The sequence below is a fragment of the Trachurus trachurus genome, assembly GCF_905171665.1.
Source record: "Trachurus trachurus genome assembly, chromosome: 21".
Classification (NCBI taxonomy): Eukaryota; Metazoa; Chordata; class Actinopteri; order Carangiformes; family Carangidae; genus Trachurus; species Trachurus trachurus.
Genome location: NC_139899.1, coordinates 24,228,956 through 24,254,000, shown reverse-complemented (window position 1 = coordinate 24,254,000; position 25,045 = coordinate 24,228,956). Strand labels below are relative to the sequence as shown.

The 25,045-nt window shown below is 41.9% G+C and overlaps 1 protein-coding gene across 1 annotated transcript in view; it reads left to right on the top strand.

Annotated features, from left to right (window-relative positions):
* Positions 1-25,045, top strand: part of adcy5 (adenylate cyclase 5) — a gene marked incomplete at its 5' end in the record, with an annotated part of 89,802 nt that overhangs the window by 38,457 nt on the left and 26,300 nt on the right. The window contains 4 exons of the mRNA XM_083996007.1: positions 4,204-4,353; positions 5,699-5,820; positions 21,154-21,265; positions 24,594-24,721. Coding sequence (XP_083852133.1) covers positions 4,204-4,353; positions 5,699-5,820; positions 21,154-21,265; positions 24,594-24,721 — 512 coding nt within the window. The remainder of the gene's footprint in view (positions 1-4,203; positions 4,354-5,698; positions 5,821-21,153; positions 21,266-24,593; positions 24,722-25,045) is intronic.

Here is a 25,045-nt window from a genome sequence, read left to right as displayed (position 1 = left end):
AAAACATAATGATGATACTCGGTTTGTAGTAGTTTCAGCTGTCAAGACGCATTTCACCACAACATCTGCTGTTTTAAAGCCTTTCTTCTTCTTCCTTTAGTGTTTTATAGGTATGGACATTAATTGTCTGATCTGAGTCTTGTGTGGGTTGGTTGATGAGAACTAGTGCCTTCAAACTCCGCAGGTGAACTTCAAACGGTCTGGTTACATTTAGAAATGACGTCCTCGCGTTGGTCGATCCACTAGAGAAGAATAATGTTTGTGTTGTTGTCATTCAGGTTGTGGTTTGCTTCACACAACACTGTAGGACTGATAGAAAAGAAAGTGTCACTGTTCATTACAGGCTTTTGACCTTTCTCAAGTCAAGTCCAGATGTTTACTGCTGTGCCGCGAGGACATTCTGAATAATTAAAGTTATTTATTGTTAAACAGTAAAATGTTGATCCTCCAATACGTATGTCACAAGTGTTTGAACAATATTTTAGGGATCAATGCAAGTGTGTGCGTGTGTGTGTGTGTGTGTGTGTGTGTGTGTGTGTGTGTGTGTGTGTGTGTGTGTTAATATTCAGTTCCTAATATCAGCATCAGGATCAGATCCAAAAATCCCACCTCAGTCAGGCCCATTTAAAAAACAAAAAACAAAAATACAGTTGTATTTATCTTTTTACTCCTTTGTTCCTTTCTTTCTTTTTCTTAAGGACACTGAACGACCTCTGCACACTCGCATACATTTTCCTTGCATTGTCAAATATGAGTTGTGCAAACAGGAAGACTTTGTTGTTGTTGTTGCACAATAACATCTTTGCCAGTGAGATTAAAACATACTGTATGTGCATTAATATTAAACAGTTTGGCCTCTTACACAAGGACATTTCCATGACTCTGACTTGGAGCTGAGAGGATATGATTACTTCTCGCTGCCTTTATTTTCCTCTAATCTACAAAGTTTTATTTGGACTGGCTGTTTAACGCGTAATGAAGTTCCTCTGCACAGGTGGAACTGTGATCATCCTTTTATATTCACCTACAATAGATTCAGATATATTGCTAATTGATTGTAGAGCATTGACGGGGATGTGAGTTAATTGGATGAGCAGGGTTTCAGTTAGATAAGAGGCAGAAATACCAAAGAGTGACCTTTTCTAAATTCACAACCTTCTCCCTGTCTCACACCTCGCGTCTTTATTTTCCTCGGTCGTGCTTCACTTCCAGACTCGTCTTCCTCCACTCACCCGGTTTCCACACACACACACACGGACCTGCTGAGGAGAGTTTCGGTCGGACTTGATAAAGACGTGCTGTGTTTGTTCAGTTTGTTCCGGCAACAGAGAGGCCCGTGGTGTGAATGTGATTCAGCTGGCTGATTCAGCCCATTAAATAACTCTATGAAAAGAATGAGCTGCTGGCTTCGGCTTCCTGCTGGCTTCCAGTCCCAGGACCCACTGTATGCCTGGCACTGAATGGAAACAATGTCTTTTAGCACCGGTGCGTGGGACCTCTCGCGAGCTGTCAAGTGCCCAAGGTTGTGTTTGATAGGTGGAAACTTGGAGGGAACCGATTTGCTCCGAATGAAACATTAGAGTTTTAGTGATGCACGCACATGCAAGTGAGCACCAGCACCAGCACCAGCAGCTCAGCCTCCTTATTATAGCTGCTGTTACTCAGTGCACGCACATGCACACAAGAAAAAAAACTGGTCTCTCAGGACATTGGACAGCATGTTTACATGAAGTGATGTGAGTCAGGACAGTCACATCACTCCTTTACCTGCAGCGGAGACACAATATGCAGCTTTGCTTTGTGTCTTTATGTGTTGGAGCGCTGACATTTAAAGTGAGAGGACAAACTTTATAGTGAGAGATCAGCTCGTCCTCTCGCTGCAACTGTGTCTTCATTTTACAAAATGGTTTAATGTTTAACAGTAGAAGCAACTTCTTTGGATTTTAAAAGGGGGTTTCAGTCAAACTTTAGATGGAATTCTTTTCAGTATGAACAAAACTTTTATTTCCTCCTGGAGAAATCGAGCAAAGGAAACTAGGCTCATCTGATCTGCTCCTTCATTTACAAAACCCAGGTGTCTTCTTTTGTTCAAGATACTACTAAAAACCTATTGTATTACTGTGAACTAAGTGGATTTAAATGCAGTGAAAGAGTTGATCTTATGAATGGCCAGATAAAATATTCAGTGTGGTTTGTCATGCTTTGATGTGTAAGATTTGCAGGTGAATAAGTGAAATAAGTTAAAATCAATCACATGATTTCAGTTTGATGGAGCTTGTGTTAAACTTGTGTTGGACCAGGGTCCTTTATTTTATGTGTGCGAGTGCAACGACAAGTACAAGAGGTCTTTGGCGTGCAGACTGTCTCCAAGCACACCAGCTATTTTGGTTCACGGAAGACCAAACATTGCAAAGTGCAAGTTGAAGTGGAATATAAATCTGCTGATTGAGTCTATTTTTGGAGAAAATTTTAACATTCAACACAACATCAGCTGGTGTCCTGCTGTTATTGAACAGATAATGCTATATAGATCTCCAAAGATCTCAGACGAGGAGTGCACGTGATGTAACGTGCTTCTGCTGAGGCCAAGCACTCGGTCAGTTTGTTCTGCATCAAAGCAGTGTCACTGATAAGCTCACACTAACACTGTCCGTCTTATCAGAGGAGGCAAACATTCAAGCAGGCAGCGCATGAGCCGTCTCTGGCTCTACTCAGTCCCCTAATGATGGGAGACGCTGTCCTGTCAGGGATTTCTCCTGATGGACGTGTCAAAAGTGAAGTGAAGAGGAGAGGGTTGAGACGCCCTGATCCCTGCACAGACCGGGGGGGGTCACAAGCCACGTGATGAAAACAAAGAGCGCTTTACTCTCAGTCAGAGGGCAAACAGCTGTAGGCCTGGAAAACATACATCAAACACTCGGTTTCTCTCTCGCTGCACCTTTGTCAGGCAATTCACTTTTTTCATTCTGCATATTTAAAGCACTGAACATACAGCACTTCCCATATAAGGTTCATTCAGACTCCGCTGACAGTAGACAGGTCGCCATAATATTCCCACGTTGAGCTGCGTGTTTTGAATCTGTAGCTATAGAGACCTTTAATGTGTTTCCAGAGGTATCAATGTCATCCTCAAACTTCTACTGTGATAAACCTGAGTAGAGTTTGAAATCAGCGATTAATTCTGTAATTAATCAGCAGATTGTTTGTCTGTGAAATGTCAGAAAATATCCCAGAGCTCAGACCGACACCTTCATACGTCTTTCTGTTCAATCATATTCATAAAATGTGTTAATTTAGTCATTAAATCCAAATACTGACTGTTATTGCTCTATAATATGCATAAATATAGAATGACAACATAGATGATGTAGCTGCAGGTTATTGGCTCAGTGAGTGATTCAGCACTGCATTTCCCAGAGTTCACGTCCAAGCTAAAGTTTTAATGTACTTCCTGTTGTAGTTTGAGTTTGTGCAGGGAGAAGTGAAGCTATGGTCTGTAGTCATGAACCTTGTTACTGCTGAAATGCAAAACACTAAACTGACCTTCGGGTGTCGATTCAAAACTACACCTGTGTTTTTTTCAGCCCAGCACACCTGTGTGTTCTGTGTTAGAAATCCCAGAGCTCACTTACCGAAAACCTTCTGCACCTGTTTGGACAAGAACCAAATCCATCCAATGTTTTCTAAAGCAAACGCTCTCATCTTGCAGCATTTAACACGCAGCAGGAGAAATTTACATGCAGTTACCAACATCCTCTACTCTCTCACGTTCACTGTGTGGTGAATGGGGACGGCATGTAAATCTGTGTGGTTCTGCTTCATGAAAACACACAGTACAACACACTCCATGATGTTGATATTATGTCTACCACATTTCTGTGTCAGTCAGAGAGCGTGACTCATGAAGCCACCACTGATACTCTCTGTCAATAATCTTTACGCTTATATCACTTTTGGCTTCAGATTCAAGGTTTAACACAGTGTGGAGACTCCCTGTTGTGGTGTTGTATTAACTGAGCAGATTTCAATGAATATTTACTGATTTAATTCCTCATAAAAAAAGAACAGGGCATACAATCTCTCTGCATAAAAGGGATTGAGTGTTTATATCAAATGTATTAATAGCATAAGTCTCAAGTGGACGCTACTTTCTTTTGTGCACTCACTGTTTCTTTCTCCTTCTCTCTCTCTCTCTTTCCACAGATAGTATCCAACGTGCTGATCTTCTCCTGTACCAACATTGTGGGAGTGTGCACCCATTATCCGGCCGAGGGCTCCCAGAGGCAGGCCTTCCAGGAGACCAGGGAATGCATCCAAGCTCGCCTCCACTCGCAGAGGGAAAACCAGCAGCAGGTGAGGAGGAGAGAGCTCAGGCTGGTGGTGGTGATGGATGCTGAGAGCCAAGGGTGGGAAGGTGTCACTGCAGATTTGATTAAATTAACTTGTCTTTTTCTGGACTGGAATGCCTCACTGTCTTTAATACCGAACGCTCAGCTCCTGCAGTATCTCGGCAGCTGTGAAATGTTTGTTTAGCACAGTGGCACAGAGTCTGTTTGAGATGTAGAGTGGCCTGGGTGACATATTTTCATTGCCATTTTAAGCGAACAAGGGTTTCCTCTGAACAAATCAATCATGCTCACTTATTTACAGATCATTTCAGCACTAGAAAATAGTGCTCCTTGCAGAATAAAAGTATTTTTCAAACGTAAGAATGTGCCAGAAGAATCCTCTGCAGCACTGGCAATGCTTTATATGCACATTAGGGGAACTATGCAAGTCTGGTAGCTTTTCTGCTTTTTTGCTAACCCTCCTCCTGGCCATGTGCCTTTGTTTACAACAACGCTGGCGAGAAATCAATCAATAGAGCGGTACGTAACGTTATATATCGCATACGATGTTACAACGTGTATATTTGTTTAGTTTAATCTGTCATAAGCAAGAGCGTTTGTGTAGCGGTGCCGCAGAGATGAGAGCCGGGACACCGCGGCGGTGGCACTGATCTTGCTAAGCTGTTTTTCAGCCAAGAGACGCTAGGTGGAAGGCAGAGAACCTCCATTCTCCCTGTAACAAGTTACATGTCATTTATTAAACCATCACAATTTCTCTGAAGCTGTTTAATTAAGATCAAAATGTAGCATAGTTAAGCTAAAGATCCTGCATAGTTCCTCTTTAAGTAAATCTGACTGCATTCACGGGTTATTTTCTGGCATATCTTGCATTTTTTTGTGCATTTTTTTGCAAAACATTAACAAAGTGATGCATTTTTCATCACCTCCCTCTGTTTAACCTGGATTACAGGTGTGTGACAGTTTAGCAAAATATGTTATATGAAATAACAGAGGGAGATGTTGATAAACGATAAACGTGCTCCTCCTTCACTGATTGAGGGCGTAAGAATCCACCAGGTTATTAAAACCCAGCTCTGATTTAATTGCCACAGTGGAGAGACACAGCTGAGTCATTTTGGTTCATTTTTGTTTTGTTTTCTCTCAAAAACTGGACCAAAAAAAGAAGAAAAGAAAAAGCTTTATAACAGACAACGTGTGTCTCAACTTATTGAGGCACGTTAGTTACTCTGCCTCCCCTCAGACAGTCGAAGCCTCCACCTCTTAATTTACTTACACTCGTCCACTGACTGAACTTACCCCCACGTCCTCCTCTTCCTCCTCTTCTTCCTCTCTCCCACGCTCTCTTACAGGAACGCCTCCTGCTCTCAGTGCTTCCCCGCCACGTTGCCATGGAGATGAAAGCTGACATAAACGCCAAGCAGGAGGACATGATGTTTCACAAGATCTATATCCAGAAGCACGACAACGTCAGGTAACGTCACCGGGCTGTGTGTCTGGAGAGGAGGAGGGGGAGGGGGAGATGATGATGTTTGAGTATAAAAGAAAAATACTTCTCTTTAACAAAATAATTTTCAAGTTATGTTGCCTCTCAAAACACAATACACCCACACACTAAGATATGCGCCATCACATGCTTTTCCCATGGGGCACAGTGACTAGTCAATGTAGAATATTTCTCCTTTATGCAACACAACAGTCTTTAAAGCTGCGTTTTGAGATGAACTTGAACGACGTCAAAGAAATCTGAAGTAGTCTGAACTCACAGCATCCTGACATTTACTGTACACAGTGGGTGAAATGAGATTATCTTTTTTTTTTAAGTATATTTTTTGGGGCTTTTTTGCCTTTAATGGACAGGAGAGTTGAGAGAGAGACAGGAAATGGGAGGCAGAGAGGGGGGGGATGACACGCAGGATAGGGCCGCTCGATGCGGGATTCTAACCGGGGCTGCCTGCAGTGAGGTGTGTGTGCTTGGGAGTATGACTAGTGGTCTTAAATAATAATAAAAAAAAAAAAATTATAGAAATAAATAGACAAAATTACAGAATACGGAAAAACATTATTATGAGCAAAGACAAAGATGATAAAGTTGGTAAGTAAAATAAAATAAATAAATAAACCCTCCCGACCCCGAATGCCCCGGGCCGCGTGTGACCCAACACCTTACCCTATATCTAACTGTGTCTGTAATTTCATCTTCTATTATTATTATAATTATTATTATTATTAATAAATGAAATGAGAAATGAGATGATGTTGAGTTTTTAGGAAAGCCAGAGGTCTGAACTCTGCTGTAGGTCAAACAGGAAATTTGGACCTGCTGTAATAATGCGCATCAAAGTCAGTTTAATTCTCCTTATCGGCAGCAAACACACTCTCTCAGCTGATTCTGATCTGGTCAGTGACGTTCAGTGACGTCCGTTTCGACGACGAGCGAGACGATCTTATTTGTTGTTGTGTTTTTAAAAATTAAAATCTGTTGACTTTTAGATTTAAATTTGAGATTTTTGCTGCCAAACAGAAATAAAACAGAACTGTAAAATAAACCACGATTTAATCCAGGTTAATCCTGAACGGTACAGCCCACCCACAGACAGGGGCAGAGGAGGAGGAGGAGGAGGAGGAGGAGGAGGAGGAGGAGGGAGAAGTAGTGCAGGCGTTGCCATGACAACTGGCTGCATGGTATTTTCCCAGTTTTTTTTCACCTGTCTCCCACATAGTGTACAGTGTCAGTAATCATTAGAGAGTGTTAGTAATGATATGAAAGTACTGTACACTGAAAACTAAAATAATATGAATATAAAATCTTTTTTTTGTTAAACTATATTTATCTAAACCAAAATATTGTGTTAATTTGAAGGGATTTCTCTTCATTAGACCTGTTTTAGAAAAATAACATAAAACTCATAATACACGTGTGCTAACATTGAAATGTTCAGTTCCATAATAATCAGCATGAATGAATTCAATTCAATATTATTCTATAGTAGAGAGATTTGATGCTTTCAGAAAACTGAAACTCTCCACATTCACAGTGCGGTAGCTACGACCCTGAGTCTGGTTCTGTTGGGGAGTCGCCAAGTGCTTCTCTTTGTCGTAGTCTCTCTCTCCTCCTGATATTGTCAGGCTGTGACCTCATCATCCCTGGAAGAAGAGCTTCTAGATGATGTGAGCTGTGATTTACAAACTGTACTTACTAACACTTCACTAATACTGAACTGAACTGAATGGACATAATTGGCTCTGATGGAGAAGTGTTCATGTTATTTCTCTGTTTCACTCCTGATCATCGATTTAGGGAAGAAACATAAACATTGCACAAGCTCCTGTCACTGTGTGTAGTGACGTTGCTCCAGCAGCAGTGTCCACACATAAAGCTTTATTTACAGTCTCAGAAAACACTTATCCTTTTTGACCTGTCCTTGCATATCTTTCTGAAGACGGCATGTGACATCCATCTTCTCTGAGCGCTCTGATGGTCGAACACAGTTTGTAGTGGACTGGATGAACGGACACCTCAGTAGCTGCTTGCTGCCTGTTTCCTCTTGCTTTTGATGTGGACATCTGGAATTAGCATCATGTGATGATAGGAGGTGGTGGTGGTGGTGTAGAGAGAGAGAGATAATGACCACTGACTCTGTTTAAAGATGGTCTTTGGTGTCTGATGTGAATGGCCCCTTTGATCTCTCTCTCTCTCTCTTTCTGGTCGTTGATGATGACCTCCTCGTCTTCATCCTTCACATTCACAGTCTCTGGTCTCTCGTCCGGGGTCGTTACAGTTTCAGTGACGCAGAGTTGTTGTGTTATCTTAATTGAGAGAGCGCGCGATGTTGTGGCTTTGCTGCGTGCGGTGAGTGTGTAAAACCCCCACAGGAGGAGAGATGCAGCTGGAGAAAACTGTGGTTAGGATTTGCACCACCTTGTGGTGGAGGAGGAGACTGCATCAAGGTGATGCTGATGAACTGGCACTGTGTGTGTGTGTGTGTGTGTGTGTGTGTGTGTGTGTGTGTGTGTGTGTGTGTGTGTGTGTGTGTGTGTGTGTGTGTGTGTGTGTGTGTGTGGGTAGGGTGCAGAGTGCAGAGTGAGAGTTTCAATGGCCTGTAGCTGTCATAGTCAGGTGGCAGCCAAAACCTCCATACACAATAGGTGCTATTGAAGCCCTTTATCACTTTGATGTGTCCTGTTTTAATCCTCGGGGGGTTACAGCATCAGGTCACGTACTTGCAGCCGTCGAACACAAAGGTCTTTTCATCGCTATTAAGATGATTTTTTTAAATCAGAAATTACTCTTTTTATTTCTCTAAGTTTAAGAGTTCAGTATGAGTGGGATGGAGATTCGTTTTGTGTGTGTGTTTTTTGGAGAGTGGGCGATGGTGAGAAATTAGGAAGGATCTGGGACATGTGATATAAGTTAATGTCACTGAAACCAATGTGCACTGAGCCACATGAGAACATGTGAATGAGTGTGCACAACACACACACAACAGGCGTTCAGCTGTTGCAACAATGCAGTTGTGTTGTCTGCAATCAAGAGGCAAATGCCAAGAATGTCATGTTGGTTGCAGCTGCAACTAATCCCCAGCACAACTTGCCCTTTACAGAACTAAAAGAAAATGTTACAGCAAACAAAAAGTGAGAAAAGAAAAAGGAAGACTTGGTAGTTTGTTCCACTGTAGCTTCACTGGAGTTGTAACATCTGCTCTGCTTGGCTAGTTTCTGCTCCGTGGTCATGAGTGTGTGGTTAATGGCGAGCTAACCAGGTGTGACGAGGCCTGTCGGGGAGCGAGCAGTGGCTTTTGGTAATTGGGGCTCTGCTGAGAGTCCGAGTAACAACAGGAAGAGAAGTGACAGCTCCCACTGCTCCGACTGGAGAGTGAGAGGGAAAACAGAGGAAGGTGGAGCGATGAGGAGCTGGAGCTCGTTGCTGGACATGTATGGAGTCTGTATGTTTCTGTTCATCCGTCTGATAATTGAGTTATTGAATTAATTGAGTCCTGAGCATTTAAAAACAGGAAGTAGAGTGGTTTGTTTTTCACAGAGGAACTATAATGATCATTTTCATTTAAAGGGATACTTCACCCAAAATCGATAATTCGCCAATTTTCTACTCACCGTCATGCCTAGGAAGGGTTTGGAGAACTTTCAGAGTCATCAAAACACTTTTGGAGTTCCAGGGGGGGTCCGGCTGGCAACGGATTTTCATACGATGGCGGCGGATAGAGTTCACTTTTGAATCGTCCAGAACACACACTATGAAACATCCAAATACCTCCACACTGCTCGTCTGTACTGACCCAAGTGTCCTGAAGCCGCCACATGAAAACGTTGTTTGGAAAAATTAATTTGATCTCTGTTTTTAGCCTTGTTGTAGCAGTAGCTCTCAGTGGCTCTGTTGATGTTTGTGCGCATGTGCGAGATGTTCATTCGTCGTATGGATGGATGTACTGTATGATGTAAACACGGAAGAACATCTAACGCAGCCACTGGGAGTTACTGCTACAACAAGACTAAAAACAGAGATCAAATTAATTTTTCCGAACAACTTTTTCATGTGGCAGCTTCAGGACACTTGGGTCATTACGGACGAGTAGTATGGAGGTATTTGGATGTTTCATAGTGTGTGTTTTGGACGATTCAAAAGTGAACTCTATCCGCCGCCATTATATGAAAATCTGTTGCCAGCCGGACCCCCCCTGGAACTCCAAAAGTGTTTTGATGAGTAGAAAATTGGTGAATTATCGATTTTGGGTGAAGTATCCCTTTAAACTACAGTATAGTTAAGGTCACTCCTGCAGATGCATGGAGCTTCATATTCTCCAAACAGACTCCACGTGAAGTGTGAATGAAAACAGCTCATATCCATGGTGTGAGAGTAAAACTGAGGCTTCACGGACCTGTTAGCACAGCTGACACCGAGTCCTTTCAAGGCCTCATAATTAAATGTGCAATGAATATTAATCTCACTCTGAGATCTCACTTATTTTCCTCAGCTTTTTTTTTCAGGACCGTGTGAGGTTAACTCACAAGAGCGGGGACGTTTCTGCTTTAAAAAGCTGTGGAGTCATAAAGTCAAGTTGTCCTCAAGGAGTCGAGTCTTTCAGGGGGAATTAAGTCTTACTCAAGTGTCAAACCTTAATTTGGCTGATTTTAAGTCTCCGGTCCACAGCTCTGCTGCACTCGGCATCTGTGTGCAGTGCACTCTCCCCGGGCATCCGCAGCAACAATGCATGTAGGGAAAAAAAGGCATCAGTGTAGATTTCTTAATATTCCTGATTCTGAATGAATATTTATACACATTTTCATTCCCTGCTACCTCGCTGACTTGGTACTTGTTTAAAGTCGCGTTACCCAACAAGAGCATTTTTATTTTATTTTATTTTATTTCTTTGCTCACCTTGCCCTGAGACTGTGGCAGCTCACTTCCATTTGTCCTCTGGAGTAAAGTCGTGTCCTGTGGCCAAAATGTGAGCTGACTCAGGTATTATGCAAGAGGGAGCTTTGGGGCGGATGTTTTGATGCTGCCGGGGCCGCCCTGCGAGTGTTCAAGAAATATTCTTAAAAAGAACACGCCGTGTCTGTGGCTTTTTTGTTGTTGCTTGCTGTTATGTAGGGCAGCAGCACCCTGCAGAGAGAGACATGGAAAGAACATTGCATAAATTAGAGGGACTGAACTTACCTTTGTTCTCCATGTTCTAATTGAAGTAGGGACAAGAACTGACACTGTCCAGCAAACACACACATGGTTTTAGTGTGTGTAATGCAGTTAACCATGTGCGTGTGTGTGTGTGTGTGTGTGTTACATAAGGCCTTTCTGCTGATGAGGTTGGAGCCGGGCCTGAGAATCTGTCCTTGGTGAGCAGACGGCAACAACGCATGCAGGACACACAAACACACACACACACACACACACAGACGACTTAGGAATCAGCTGACGCTCCCGCCGCCTTTATACACAAGTTTAGCAAAGTCTGGTTATCTAACGTGGGTTAAATGTTCCTTTTTATAGCGGCAAAGTGTGATCTGTCACCTGTTATTAGCAGATGAAATGAAACTCGACTTGACGTTACAGATACAAACTGTACGATGGCACAGAGTGAATACACACTTTGTGTTTTGTTTGTGCCAGTGAGCAGAGAACGAGCTCATTAGGTGGCTGCGACGAGGTTGGCCAAGAAACCGAAAGAGATGGAGAGACGAAGGTGAGAGAGAAAGAAAAGGGGGCAGGAAATGAAGACAGTTGTGGAAAGGATGATGGATAGACGGTGTTGAATGTCATGATGACGTTGGAGACAAAGGAAGAAAAGCAGAAAAAAAAAGTCTGAGCCAAGCAGCGATTAAAAGGACGGAAGAGACTTTGTGTGTGTGTGTGTGTGTGTGTGTGTGTGTGTGTGTGTGTGTGTGTGTGTGTGTGTGTGTGTGTGTGTGTGTGTGTGTGTGTGCGTGTTTTCCTGGCTGAGGTTAGCGAGCCACCAGCAGAGCTGTGGAGCTGAGCAGCTGGGGGCAGATAAAAGGCAGCTGGCCAGTGGCAGCGTTAGTGCCAGACGAGAGGGGGGATCACAGGGTCAGGCCGTGCCAGCGCCGCACAGCTTTAGTTCAGCTGAGATTTGACCCAGAACAGATTTTGCAGCAGTGACTCTGCGCAAATGTTTATGGCATGTTTTTAGCTGATTTTTAAGTTTAAAAAAAAAAACTATTTTGCTCTGTAATATTTTATTTCATTGGATGTAAAGATTCAACATTCAAATAGATTGTCACATACAATAATACAGAATCATTGCAGTGAAATGATGTGTGCATATACTCCAGTGACTGTGCAGTTAAAAAAAACAAAACATGACAAGATAACAACATTAATCTGACTGAAAGAAACTTACTGATATACTCTAAGTACACACACTTAACAACAGACAACCACGAGAAATGGACAGTAGTTGCATCATGTGCTGACATACTCCTGTCTCATAATAAACTTTGGATGTCCTGTATTCAGCAGAGGTGGGAGAAAGTCCCTATGTTGCAAGTCCAAGTAGAGTCTCAAGTCTTTTCTCTCAAGTCGCAAGTAGAGTCTCAAGTCTTTGCTCTCAAGTCCCAAGTCAAGTCCAAGTCCTAAGATTTTTTTTCAAGTCCCAACCAAGTCCTAAGATTTTTTTTTCAAGTCCCAACCAAGTCCTAAGATTTTTGTTTCGAGTCCCAAACAAATCGATTATAATTAATGATACGTAAAGATCATGACCACGCCTCAGTTAAGTTGTTTATATTTTATTGTTAATGTTCTGCCACTTATTCATCTGTTTATTTTTATTAATATTCTATTGTGATATGCTTTGTCAATATAAGCACTGCCTTCTCATGCCAATAAAGCTATTTAAAGGTGTACAGAAAAGAAAACTGAATTTGAGCCCACTCTGTATCATAAAATGAATGTGATAACTCATCTTTCAGACGATGTAGGCCAAACTTTGTGCAAAATTCTATTTTTGAGTAAATCCGGGATGAAAGTGTGTATTTTTTTCCCCGCAGTGGATAATGCAGGCGCACGGATTATACGTCAGCCTGTACACGATTCACCAGCCACTGATATTGGATCCGTAATCCGTCATTCAAATGTCTGAGACACACACACACACACGGAGCTCGGTCTCGCCCCAAGCTTTGAATGTCCCGCCCGCTCGATAGCGACCAATCAAATTCGTTTTCCTTACTCGGGTAAACTCGTGTTGCAGCTCGTGACAACTCGGCGCGACAAACAGGACAAACGGCCATTTCTGTACACCTTTAAAATTGACGTACAGTAACACGTCAGAAATCTCGTGATCAAACGTGATCTGACGTACTCTGTTGATGGTAGCCATGGTGCATGGATGTATTATATAGATCCATGCCATGGAGCCGTTAGCCACACTGGTTTGTTATGCTACGTGTGCTGAAGTCAGCTTGCTTCTTTATTGGTTACATAAAGAAGCAGAGCCCGTGACTCGAGATTGTCGGTTTCCCCCCCACACACAAGCCGATTTTTGATCCAAACGGTCACGATTGTTGGGACCAACAATCGTAAATACTGAACATGTTTAATTTTTACGATTGTCGCCGCCGACCGTTTTACGAGCCGATTGTTCGGAGAATTTAAATCTTAAAACACCACACACTACAGGAGAATCTCATAAAATACTCTTAAGAGCCAAGATAATCGGGCGATTTTTGTCTTTGGTCGGAAGGGGGAAAATCGGGGCAAAATCAGCCAGATTATCTTTATGTGTGGTAGGCATTAGTGTGTTGGCATTAAAGCAGAAGTAAGTGGTCCGGTCGTTTTCGCTAATGCTGCGTTCCAGGCAGGCTTTTGAAATCGTAAATTACAGCTTCAAGTCACAACTTACGACTTTGTAGCGTTTCAGGCAACCCACTCGTGTTTTTCCGACCTGTTTTACCGGTGAAAGTCACTATAACGGCCACTCGTAACTTCCGACCGGTGAACTCGTACCAGATCGAACTGGTACGACTTCACGGTCGGAAAAATACGAGTTTCCTTGAACGCACCATAACAGTCCTCGTCCCTACGTCACCACATTCAGGCGCATCCCTTGGCTGCACACACAGCCCTGCATGCCGTTCTCTCTCCTCATTGGATAAAAACTGTAGGATACGAGAAAAGTTTTCTCTTCGGCTCAGAGCAGAGTGACTGACAGACCCGTGTTTCAGACCAAACACTCTATAGAAATGATTGCTGTCGGAAGATACAACTATTTAAGACTTATATTAACACAAATATATCACTTACTTCTGCTTTAATTATACAGCCAAGACTGATAACAGGACTGGGTTCTATAGGAATGTCTCTGGCTGGCTGCTGCAGTATAACATTGATGTGACACTTTTTTAAATATTTTAATATTTGTGCTAGCTGCTTGTGACTTGACTTGAATTCAAGTCAAGAGGGTTAAGTCCAAGTAGAGTCTCAAGTCTTTGCTCTCAAGTCCAAGTAGAGTCTCAAGTCTTTGGCATCAAGTCCCAAGCGAGTCCAAGTCTTTTTTTGATTTGATCAAGCAAGTCTTAAGTCATCAAAATCGGGACTCGAGTCCAAGTCAAGTCTCAAGTCTCTAGTCCAAGTCCACACCTCTGGTATTCAGTCCAACTTCCTACAACAGGAAGTCAAAATCCAGACACAAACTGACATGATAATAAGAAGACTGTACGTGTGTGGGTAGATCTTCAACACGCTGCAGCGGGAAATGATGACAGATCTTATTAAAGAGCAAGAGGTGAAACATCCTTAATAAAGAAGAGACATTTTTTTTAACTGACCAAAAAAGTAAAGCATTTTACAAGCTGTATCTAATGTAAAAACTGACTCTCCAGTATTGTTGCACCACATGCTGCTGGGCCACCAACTCACCTCACTTTTGGCACCAGGCACTTGTTTTTCTGTTCTGCAGATAGCGGCTCCTCAGTGTGGCTTCATTACTGTACTGAGTTCATGCAAATCTTCAAATGTGAAACACATGGAAGCTATCGGATGGAAATAGACCAAATAGAGAAGTATCTATCTACACCTTCTTAACAGGGCTTGCTGTGATTTTGCAGGTTTCTACGTATACAGCAGCACAGTAACTAATGGAAATGCAACAGGCTGCACTGAGTCCTGTTATGTGTTATGCATAGTCATTTGGCTGTTTTAGAAAATGACAGATTTATTCAGTCTCACACAATTATGATGCTGGGAAACTCGCCAATGATGCCAAAAGTGTCACATACCAGTCCAGAACCTTTGGAAAAATTAATGGAAAACCAAAAAAGTAGAGCCCATTAGAGTCACTGGTTGGGCCATGCCATAATTATAGTTTCATTTTGTCCAAACATTTTTAGGACAGCTCTGTTTTAATATCTATTTGCTGCTGCGTTTGTCTTTGTCACATCTTTTCACTTGAAAAACCATCAGCAACCAAAATCCTGGAAGCGTTTGTTTCTCCGGCCTCTGGGTCCTCGGTTGCAGTTGAATTCATCACTGAAGGCTCTCTTTGTGTTTGGTCTCAGATCAGTTTATATTTTAGGTTTCAGGACAGAGTCACATATTTATCTCTAAGGCATTCATCTTATTCTTGAAACCTACTGTGTGGTTACTGTATCATTTGAAACCCTTTCATGTCTGTGGTGTTATCAATTCTCATTTAAAGATGGACAAAAATTACATGAAAGCAGCTTTAACCCTCGTGTTGCAGTTTTATTTTTTAATCGGATGCAAAATTTTAAAAAAAAACCTCTTGACATCTTCTCTTGCGAGCACACATGGTTCTTCCAGTTCAGGATCTCTTCTGCAGTCACTGTCGCTTAAAAAAAGCAAAAATCCTCAGGATTTAACAAGTGACTCATCACCACCGTAACTAATAAATGGGACTTATAAAGACCCCAGGTATTTTATGTATGTATATCCTTTTTCTGTGCTGTCGCCTCTGATGTGGGAAGTGGCGCTGCGGTTGCACCATGTGGAGGCATCGATAATCCATCAGAAAATCTCAGCATCATGTATCGGACTAAAAATAGACTCTGAGACAGAATCGGATCATCTAGCCTTTTCTAACGCTGCAAATAGATGCATTTAAATATTTTAATCTTCTTCTGTGAAAAGGGTTTGTGATGCGAGTTTGGTTTTAGAGTTTATTTTAGCCCAACAAAGTCCGAAGACTTTACACCAGCACATTTGGGGTTTGATTCCCACATGAAACATGTTTAAATATGCAGGACTGTAATCATGAGCTTTAACCGTAATCAAGTGATTTTAGTGCCTGAATCTAATGAAGCCATGACCATTGTTTTAGTAGCCATGGCAACGATCGCTACGCCAGTACAATCTCACAGTATTTTTTGCCTCGAGGTTGATTTTGATGATGTTGGAAAATTTAATTTACCTTTATCCCATAAATAAAAAGTCTTCTAACTGCATTAAAGCAGAAGTAAGTGATATATTTGTGTTAATATAAGTCTTAAATAGTTATATCTTCCGTCAGCAATCACTTACATAGAGTGTTTGGACCAAAACACGGGTCTCTCAGTCACTCTGCTCTGCTCTGAGCCAAGGAGAAAACATTTATCGTATCCTACAGTTTTTATCCAATGAGGAGAGAGAACGGCATGCAGGGCTGTGTGTGCAGCCAAGGGACGCCGTGAATGTGGTGACGTAGGGACGAGGACTGTTATGGTGCGTTCAAGGCAACTCGTAACTCCTGTTTTTCCGACCCGTGAAGTCATACCAGTTCAATCTGGTACGAGTTCACAGGTCGGAAGTTACGAGTGGCCGTTATAGTGACTTTCACCGGTAAAACAGGTCGGAAAAACACGAGTGGGTTGCCTGGAACGCTACAAAGTCGTAAGTTGTGACTTGAAGCTGTAATTTACGATTTCAAAAGCCTGCCTGGAACGCAGCATTAGCGAAAATGACCGGATCGCTTACTTCTGCTTTAAACTGTGTTGGTGTCTAAGTTACACAGTAATACTCGGTACAGGGAAAGAAATACATTTTGTAGATGTAAAATAAGTGGATGAAAGCACTCTTCACTCAGCTACCTTCATCATCATCATCATCACTACTTCTACCCAGATGAGCGGTGGACCTGTTTCTGAGCTCAAACCCACCAAACCACAAGTGTCTGGTTTCACTCGACCTCCCATGCAACACTTCACAGAAAACAATCAATTATTCCCAGAAACGAGTGCCCCAGAGTGGGGACTCTTAATCCTCTTCAAATTGAGTAAATTTAGGAATCTTGAAGCCCAAGTTCATTAGGACTCGTCGCTGCTCTTGACATGTGGGCAGCCAAGGGGAAAAAAAAAAAAAAAAAAACTCTGTGAAGCCTGTAACAGCCTAAAATAAGTCGGAGTGTAGCTCAGTTTTATCATGCATATAGTCCTGCCCACACATACTGTACAAACACCCCCTGTTCTTGGCTGTGGAGCAGCAGGCACCTACCCTGTGAGCTTCATGTGAGCTTGTTTGGTCTCAAACCTTTTGTTTATTCATCGTTTTCTCCTCCTCCTCTTCTTTTTCTTTTTCTTCTTCTTCCCGGGGGTCTGGTCTCAGCCGCTGAGACTTAGATTCAAGATTCAAGGTTTAATCATTCATTACCACACAAGAGAGCAACAGAATTAACAAAACTCTCACAAACTCAATAAACCATCAACATTTAATCTTATGAGATATTAAAAGTGGCATGTGCATGTTTTTGGTGACCGCCCTAATAAGATAATTGGTCTAACCAATGGATGGATAGTCAGGAAACTGTTGCAACATCCTGCTTCACAAACACAAAATAGCAACAACGCTGCTCGGTCCTGTGTTGCTGGATAAAGGTGCAGTCTGATTAAATAATGTTTTCTGTGATGAAGTTACGTCGGTAAACGTTTCACTGGGCTGGTGCCATCATCTGGTTTCCACCTGTGAGAGCTTCGGCCGGTTTCCAGAGGGTTTTTTTTTAGTCGGTGGAGCTGTGGAAGTAAAAGTGCTTTGTTCTGGCAAACAAAGAGGAATCAGTTATTGTCGCTTGGCCCACTCATCAACAGCCACCAATTAAGCCAGGCCACTTTTAAAAGCCCTTGACACTTGATTGCTGCAGTTTGTGTCAAAAAGTCTGACTCATACCTCAGTGCTCGGAAACACAGTAGCGACACATGTTTTTATAGATTGAGTGTGAGTCACGCCGTCGGAGCCGTTGCTGGTAACTATGGATGTTCACTACTGTACTACTGTATGTAAGAGCTGCAGTGGTGTGAATAATCTGCAGAGAGAGAGAGAGTACGGTCAGATTATGATAACGTTTGTGTGGTTGGACGAGTCAGCTGACACGGATCAGCTGACACGGATCAGCTGACGGCCTGTTTTCGCCTCAACTAACACAGTTCTCCATTGACATAATGCAAGAGGTTCTCACTTTTAATGCCAGTTTTCCCACCTCTTTAGTCATAAACCTGTTGGATGGAAGCGCTGCAATAAAGCTAATGTGGCTAACAGTGAATAATGATGCTGTCTTTGCTGTTTGGGGCTTGCACGAACTGGTAGAAGAAACCTATTTATATCTATATAGCATTAAAACTTCCCTTTTTTGATTCAATGAGTCAATCCAGTTTGTCCACTGTTTTTCTGCACATTGTGGTCTCACCCAAACGGGTACAGTCTTTACAAATGGATGCACAGTACAAACTTTACGCAACGCAATCTGCTCCACTCCAACACAATTTTAATCAAACACACAGTGGCTATTTTTCAGTTGTCAGCCAGATGAGTTGCACTGTCAAGGTTGTTTATATGTGATACGCTGCAGTAGGCGACGTACTGTATGACAGCAACTGTGACATAAACTAAGATATTCCAAGAAACCGGAAATATGGATTAACAAGAGTTCAGCTGTGGGCTTTGTTTGAAGCTCAGAGTTTTTTTTATTTTATTTTAATTTTAATTTTTAGCTCATGTTTGTTTCCATTTTGGAAAATTAGATATACTGAATTAGCTATTTTAAGTCAGTTTTAAGTTTGTTATGTATGACTGGATATGGTGGAGGTTTATTTGCGGGTTGTGTTTTCATGTCCGTGTCTGTGTGTTAAGGTTTAATTGAATCACGACTCAGATTTTAGACAGAAAAATCTACACTTTTTTTTGTTTTTTTTGCAACAAAGTTTGAGTTTCGGACTTTGATACTTGATTACATGTGATTACATTTGGTTTGGAGGTCAGTGAGAGTGTTTTTAATGGGGCTGGAGACCCCTGAGGTCGACAGTATAAACAGACTTCATCCTCCGTCGTTATAATTTTCCTTGTCAAGTTCATACTGACGACTGATGAGGTCAGTAGTTAGAAGCCAGTAGAGTAACTGAGATGAAGTTTGAAGGTGGATTTTCTTTCACGGGATATTTCATGTTCATTTGACGACAGGGGATCCCACAAGGAGTTGAGCCTGTGAGTTATTGTCAGGGAGAGTTGCTGCAGGGAGATTCACTTCTACGCAGAGGACAGAGGGCACGGTCTTCCCTTCTGAGTTATGAGATGTATGAAGCTCATCACATGTTTCAGCCTGGGAGGAAATCAGCAAGCGGAGAATAAATATGCTTATTATTGAAGAAGGCAAATGTGAACCGCGAGACGGGACGAAGTTACGATGCCACACAAAAACAACTTGGGCCATTCATGACGAGCTCGCTTGTGGGTTTTATCTGTGAGTGTTCTTGTGGCCGACCCGACTGTCTCCTACAGCTGCTGCTCAGACTATTACTGTCTCTGCCCGCCAGCCCGGGCCCCTGCTCCTTGTTTCTGTCTGAGAGAGATGGATTCAGCCCGCTGAGACCCACAACAGGACATTTGCTGTATCAGTTTACCTCGTTCTCACAGACGTATTAGGTCTCACTTTCTCTCTCCGTCACACACTCACTCATAATCCCTCCCATGCCATTTTGTCAGGTCAAGAACTCATTAACACAAATGCTACATCGAGTACTTGTTAACATTTAGTTGTGACTCTAAAAAGCTGTTTTGCCGTCACAAACCTGTCGCCTCCGTCAGTGGCTTCGGGTACATCTTGACCACAGTCATTCAGTCACCCACCTGGCAATTTACTGCATTAAAACTCACTGAAGATTCATAAGAGCTTTTCTGGGTGTATGTGTCAGAAGGAGAAACCAGGGCTTTTTTTTCTGGTGCGTCACATCAGACAGAAAGAAGTCGGAGAGTGATGGTTCAGTCCACCCACTCCATTGGTATCAATATCAAGGTTTAAAGAGGAACTATGCAAGTCTGGTTGCTTTTCCTCTGTTTTGCTAACCCTCCACCTGGCCATGTGCATTTGTTTACAACAAAGCCAGTGAAAAATCAATACATGGAGCAATGGATAGCATAAACGTGTGTATTTGTGTAGTCTTAACTGTCATAAACAAAAGATTGCGGGTTACGGAGCGCGTTTGTGTCGCGGTGCCGCAGAGACGAGAGCTGGGACACCAGGGGCGGCGGCCAAGTACCACACTGACGCCAGGTGGAAGGCAGAGAGCCTCCGTTCTCACTCGTAACAAGTTGCAAGTCATGTAGTTAACACTATAGTTATAGTTGTCACAATTACTCCGGAGCTTTTTAATTAAGGTAAAAATGTAGCATAGCCACGGGAAAAATCCTGCTTAGTTCCTCTTTAAACACAGTCTGCAGTGAGCTGCTGCTGCTGCTGCTGAGTCTTGACTAACAAAGTTTAAAATCAAGGTCTGACTGAAAAGTTTAGAAAGAGTAAGTTAAACTTCAAATTCCTCTAGATAGTTGTGCATTTAAGCAGCAGAGTGGATGCAACACCACAGCTCCCAGTGCACCAAGTTCAAACTCAGTTTCACAGTATGAGCCGTGGGCAGAGTTTATTTAGCAGTGAGAAATGTGAATAAAGGTCAATACAAAACAAAGTGGACAGATTCTTTATTTATTAATGTTCAGTCTTCGCTTATACTTGTTTGTGTGCAGGTTCAGTGATATTGTTGTTTTTTCTTTGTTGTTGTTATCATGGTCTATAAAACAATACTAAAATCAATGAGTCTGTAATTAAATTAACAAAAAAAAAAAAGATTATAAAATTACAAAAATATCTCAATTTATTATGCAAATCATCATTTAACCTGTTTACTACATAATAAAAGTGTGACACATGGTGTATATGTGATGGTGCATCTCCAGGTGTGTTATGGTCCAAATCACATGTTTTCTTTAAGTCCAACACTGATGTTATTTTACTATAATATTATAATTGTTATAATATTATAGTTTAATTGTGTCTCCTGTCTTTGTTTTTTCCTGCAGCATCTTATTTGCAGACATTGAGGGTTTCACCAGTCTGGCATCTCAGTGCACAGCGCAGGAGTTGGTGATGACGCTCAATGAACTTTTCGCCCGTTTTGACAAACTGGCAGCGGTAAGGACACACATCATATTGATGTATATTATAAGTCATGCTCACAAACTGTGCTCATATTTTTCAGATCTATCTAGCATAGCTCCTATTTGATGTGTTTTAACTTTCATTTTAGAGGGAATGATGTTTGTTTAGAGGAGTCCAAAAGTCAAAGAGCCCTATTAAGAATGCAGGCTAGTTTCCTAAGATAACTGTGGGATACTGAGTTACACTGGGTTCCTTGAAAGCATCTGCAGTTATATTTGTGTGTAACTTTAGTTTGAGGTCAGATAAGTCTGAGCATATGTGTATATGCTCTCCCTTCCTCTGGTATCTGAGTGAAGTGCACATCCTGTAGGTTGTGACAGATCGAGAAAGGTCACAAACTCACCTGCTTTTCCTGTGGTTTGATGTTTATTTAACCTGTGGCTGCAGCGGCATGTGAAGCTGACTGTGTGTGTGCAGAGCCGTGGCACCGCTCTCATGAGTGCACCTGTCTGTGGTCATCACAGTGTACAGTAGCGACGAGAACTTTTTCCATCATGCGCAATGTCCTTGTTTCAAGGCTCATCTTTCGTGTTACTGTTTCATGCTCAGATAAAACCTGCAGCCTGATGACTTCCTGAACGTGCACAGAAATGCACAACCCTAACTCTAAGTCTGAGGAGCAGTGAAGAAGGACTCGACCTCGACTGTTAACAGGGTAGAGAGTAGAGGAGGAGGGGCTGTCATGAAACTTGTCAGCAGGAGCAGATAAAGCCTTTAGCTGTTGGATTTTTGCACCACCGCAGCTGTCTGAGAGTGTGATCTATTATTAAAACACTGGTAATATAGTGCTAAATATTTCATGATATGATCTGTCAGGGGAGTAATCAGCATTATTTGTATATAAGGAAGGAAGTCGGCAGATGCAGCCAGTGTGGACTGTTGTCTTTGTTGAGTGTCTGTTTGTTCAAACCTGAGCCAGCTCTGAGGCTGTGACATATTTGTCTGTATCGACCAAAACCATATCACAGCTGGTTGAGATCATGAGGGGTCACAAGGTAACCCAGAGGTCACAAGATGGTTAAAAAGCTGGTAAAAAAAAAAGTATAAAATTTGTGTTTTGAATATTTTTTTGGAGGTCATTCTGTGGGTGAAGTGGTCACAGCCTGTAAATAAACCTTTGTTTTTATGAGTCACAAGCCTAAATGAGTGGGCACCAGTATTTTGAGACTAGATTAACTTTAGCGTGGCTAAAGATGATGCATGTAAAGCTGAAACAGAGGAGAAAGATGCATTTTCAACCTCATATGTGACCTTTGTCCTCTGCATTTAATCCTTGTTTCAGTGCGGTTTTGTACTAAATTCAAAAGTACAGATAAAACTCTTCAATTTGCATCAATTGTAGCATTTGGGAGGTGTCTTAGAATGAAAAAAATGGACTTATGAAATACATACATCATCTGATGATTACATTAAAACAGACATTTGCACAGATTTCCAGGGTTTAGAGGGCAGCTCCAAGACTTCTATTCTCTGTCTGCCATCAATATCCTGCAGCCTCACGTGTCTGCAGCTCATTTCCAATATCCAATATCCCAGCTTCATAAGCAGCACATTCATGAATATTGATAGTTTCTTTATCCAGAAGCTTCACTGTTTGTCCAGCCACGGCTGGATGTATGTAATTTGTTTGTGAAAGGTGAAACGATGTGCTAATCAATATTTATGTGTGAAACAGGCATAATGGCATTATAAACCAGAAACGTTGCTACTGACGCTTTTATGTCCATGCCAGATGCACGAGCACGCACACACACACACACACACGCACACGCACACACACACACACACACACACACACACACACACACACACACACACACACACACACACACACACACACACACACACACACACACACACACACACACACACACACACACACAAAACACACTCTCTCCGTCTATGCTCTTCACACAGTGGGTCTTTTTGTATTTTCCCAGAGCCATGTGCTGGAGAGATACTCAGGTGGCTATCATGAGACACAGTGTTCTCCCGAGCCTTACGGACACACACACACACAAACAAACACGCACACAAATACACAAACCATTTTATGGTTGACTCACACTCTGCTAAGAGTTTTTTCAGTTCTCAGGCTAATGTGTAAAATCTATACTAAAATGCAGTTATTGTCTTGGCCGTTTTTTGTTTTCTCGTCTCAGTGGAGGAGGTTTGGGGATGAGGCTGAAAAACAAATCGTGTACTCACCTCTGCTGGTATCTTTATGTGCAGATAAAGTGGAAACAGCAGCAGCAATGGAGGACGTGGACGAGCTGAGAGATAAACTGAGCAGCAGCTCTGAGATTAGACATTTTTAATCAATTGTTAATATGGAGAGTGATTAGGAAGCTGTAGGTTCAAAAGCCTGTTCACCTCTGAAATTGCTTTATTGCTTCTTTATTTTATCACATATTGTAGATGGGAAACTTTGTCGTAGTTTAATGACTTGTTCCTGGAAAACTTCTGATTTCTATGGAAAGAAGAAAATTGTACACATTAAAGAACTGCACCAAACATTTTAAAAAAGTCATAAGCTGAAACATTTTACTTGAAAACTTTTACTTTTGCTGAATAAAATAAATTGAGCCTAGTTGCAAAATGCAAACTGTGGAGAATTAATCACACAATGGCATTTCTTTTCACTTCATACAACAGATCATGAGGTTGGTCATATTACCAATTCTTCTTGGAAGAACACGATGTTTGAGGAGGAGGAAAAAAAAAATACAATGGCAACATACAGCTAATGGATTAAACACTGAATCGTTTCATCTTGGAGTTAATATAGGAGCGACCTTAGGTTATCTCTGGGAGGAATTCAGTTACCTGCAGCCAATCTGCTGTGTTATTTGCATTTAGTTTTAATGCTGCTAGACAATTTTTGTATTTAATACATTTTTTTCTACTTTGGTGGACTGTTATCTGCCTGTTCAATATGATTACAAGAAACCATGGCTGCTGTAAAATTGCTGAGTGCTAAAGTTGGTTTTAGCTACATGGTTGTGGTGTTTAGAGCGTTACATACAATATTCCTAGATAAATGTTGACACAAACAAACATATATTAGCACATGTACATACAAAAAGCGCAGGTCCACAGGTTCCTCCCCACTACTAGGTCACTACTAGTATTTAAGCATGAATGAATTTCTGGCGTGTAAACAGAACAAGCTGTATAGCCCCCCAAGGGAAGAAATGTAAAAGTGAAGTCATTATGATCCTCTGACACACACACATGTTGTAAATTCAATGTATGAGCTGCTGTATATTTCCAGTAAGTTGTTGTTCCTCCTCTCTGACAGGAGAACCACTGTCTGCGGATCAAGATCCTGGGAGACTGCTACTACTGTGTGTCTGGGCTGCCAGAGGCGAGGGCCGACCACGCCCACTGCTGTGTGGAGATGGGCATGGATATGATAGAGGCCATCTCGTAAGTTACCAGAGGGGCTCGGAGTAATGGTAGTGATGATAATGGAGGCTCTTCTCTCCACTTGTCCAGCACAGTGGCAAAGGAACTTCCTGCTCTAATTACATGTATCATTATTTCTACAGACCAAGTAGGCCACTGGTAACTGCTAAGCTAAAGAAAGTAGCAGATATGATTAGCATGTATAAACAACAGAAACAGAAATAACTGGAAATGACAGTGCACAACTCAAATCACTGTGCTTTCCACTGAAGAGAGCTTTTAATTTGAAAGACTATATTAATGCATAATGTAGTAACATTGAGATGAGAATATCAGAGTGGGGTC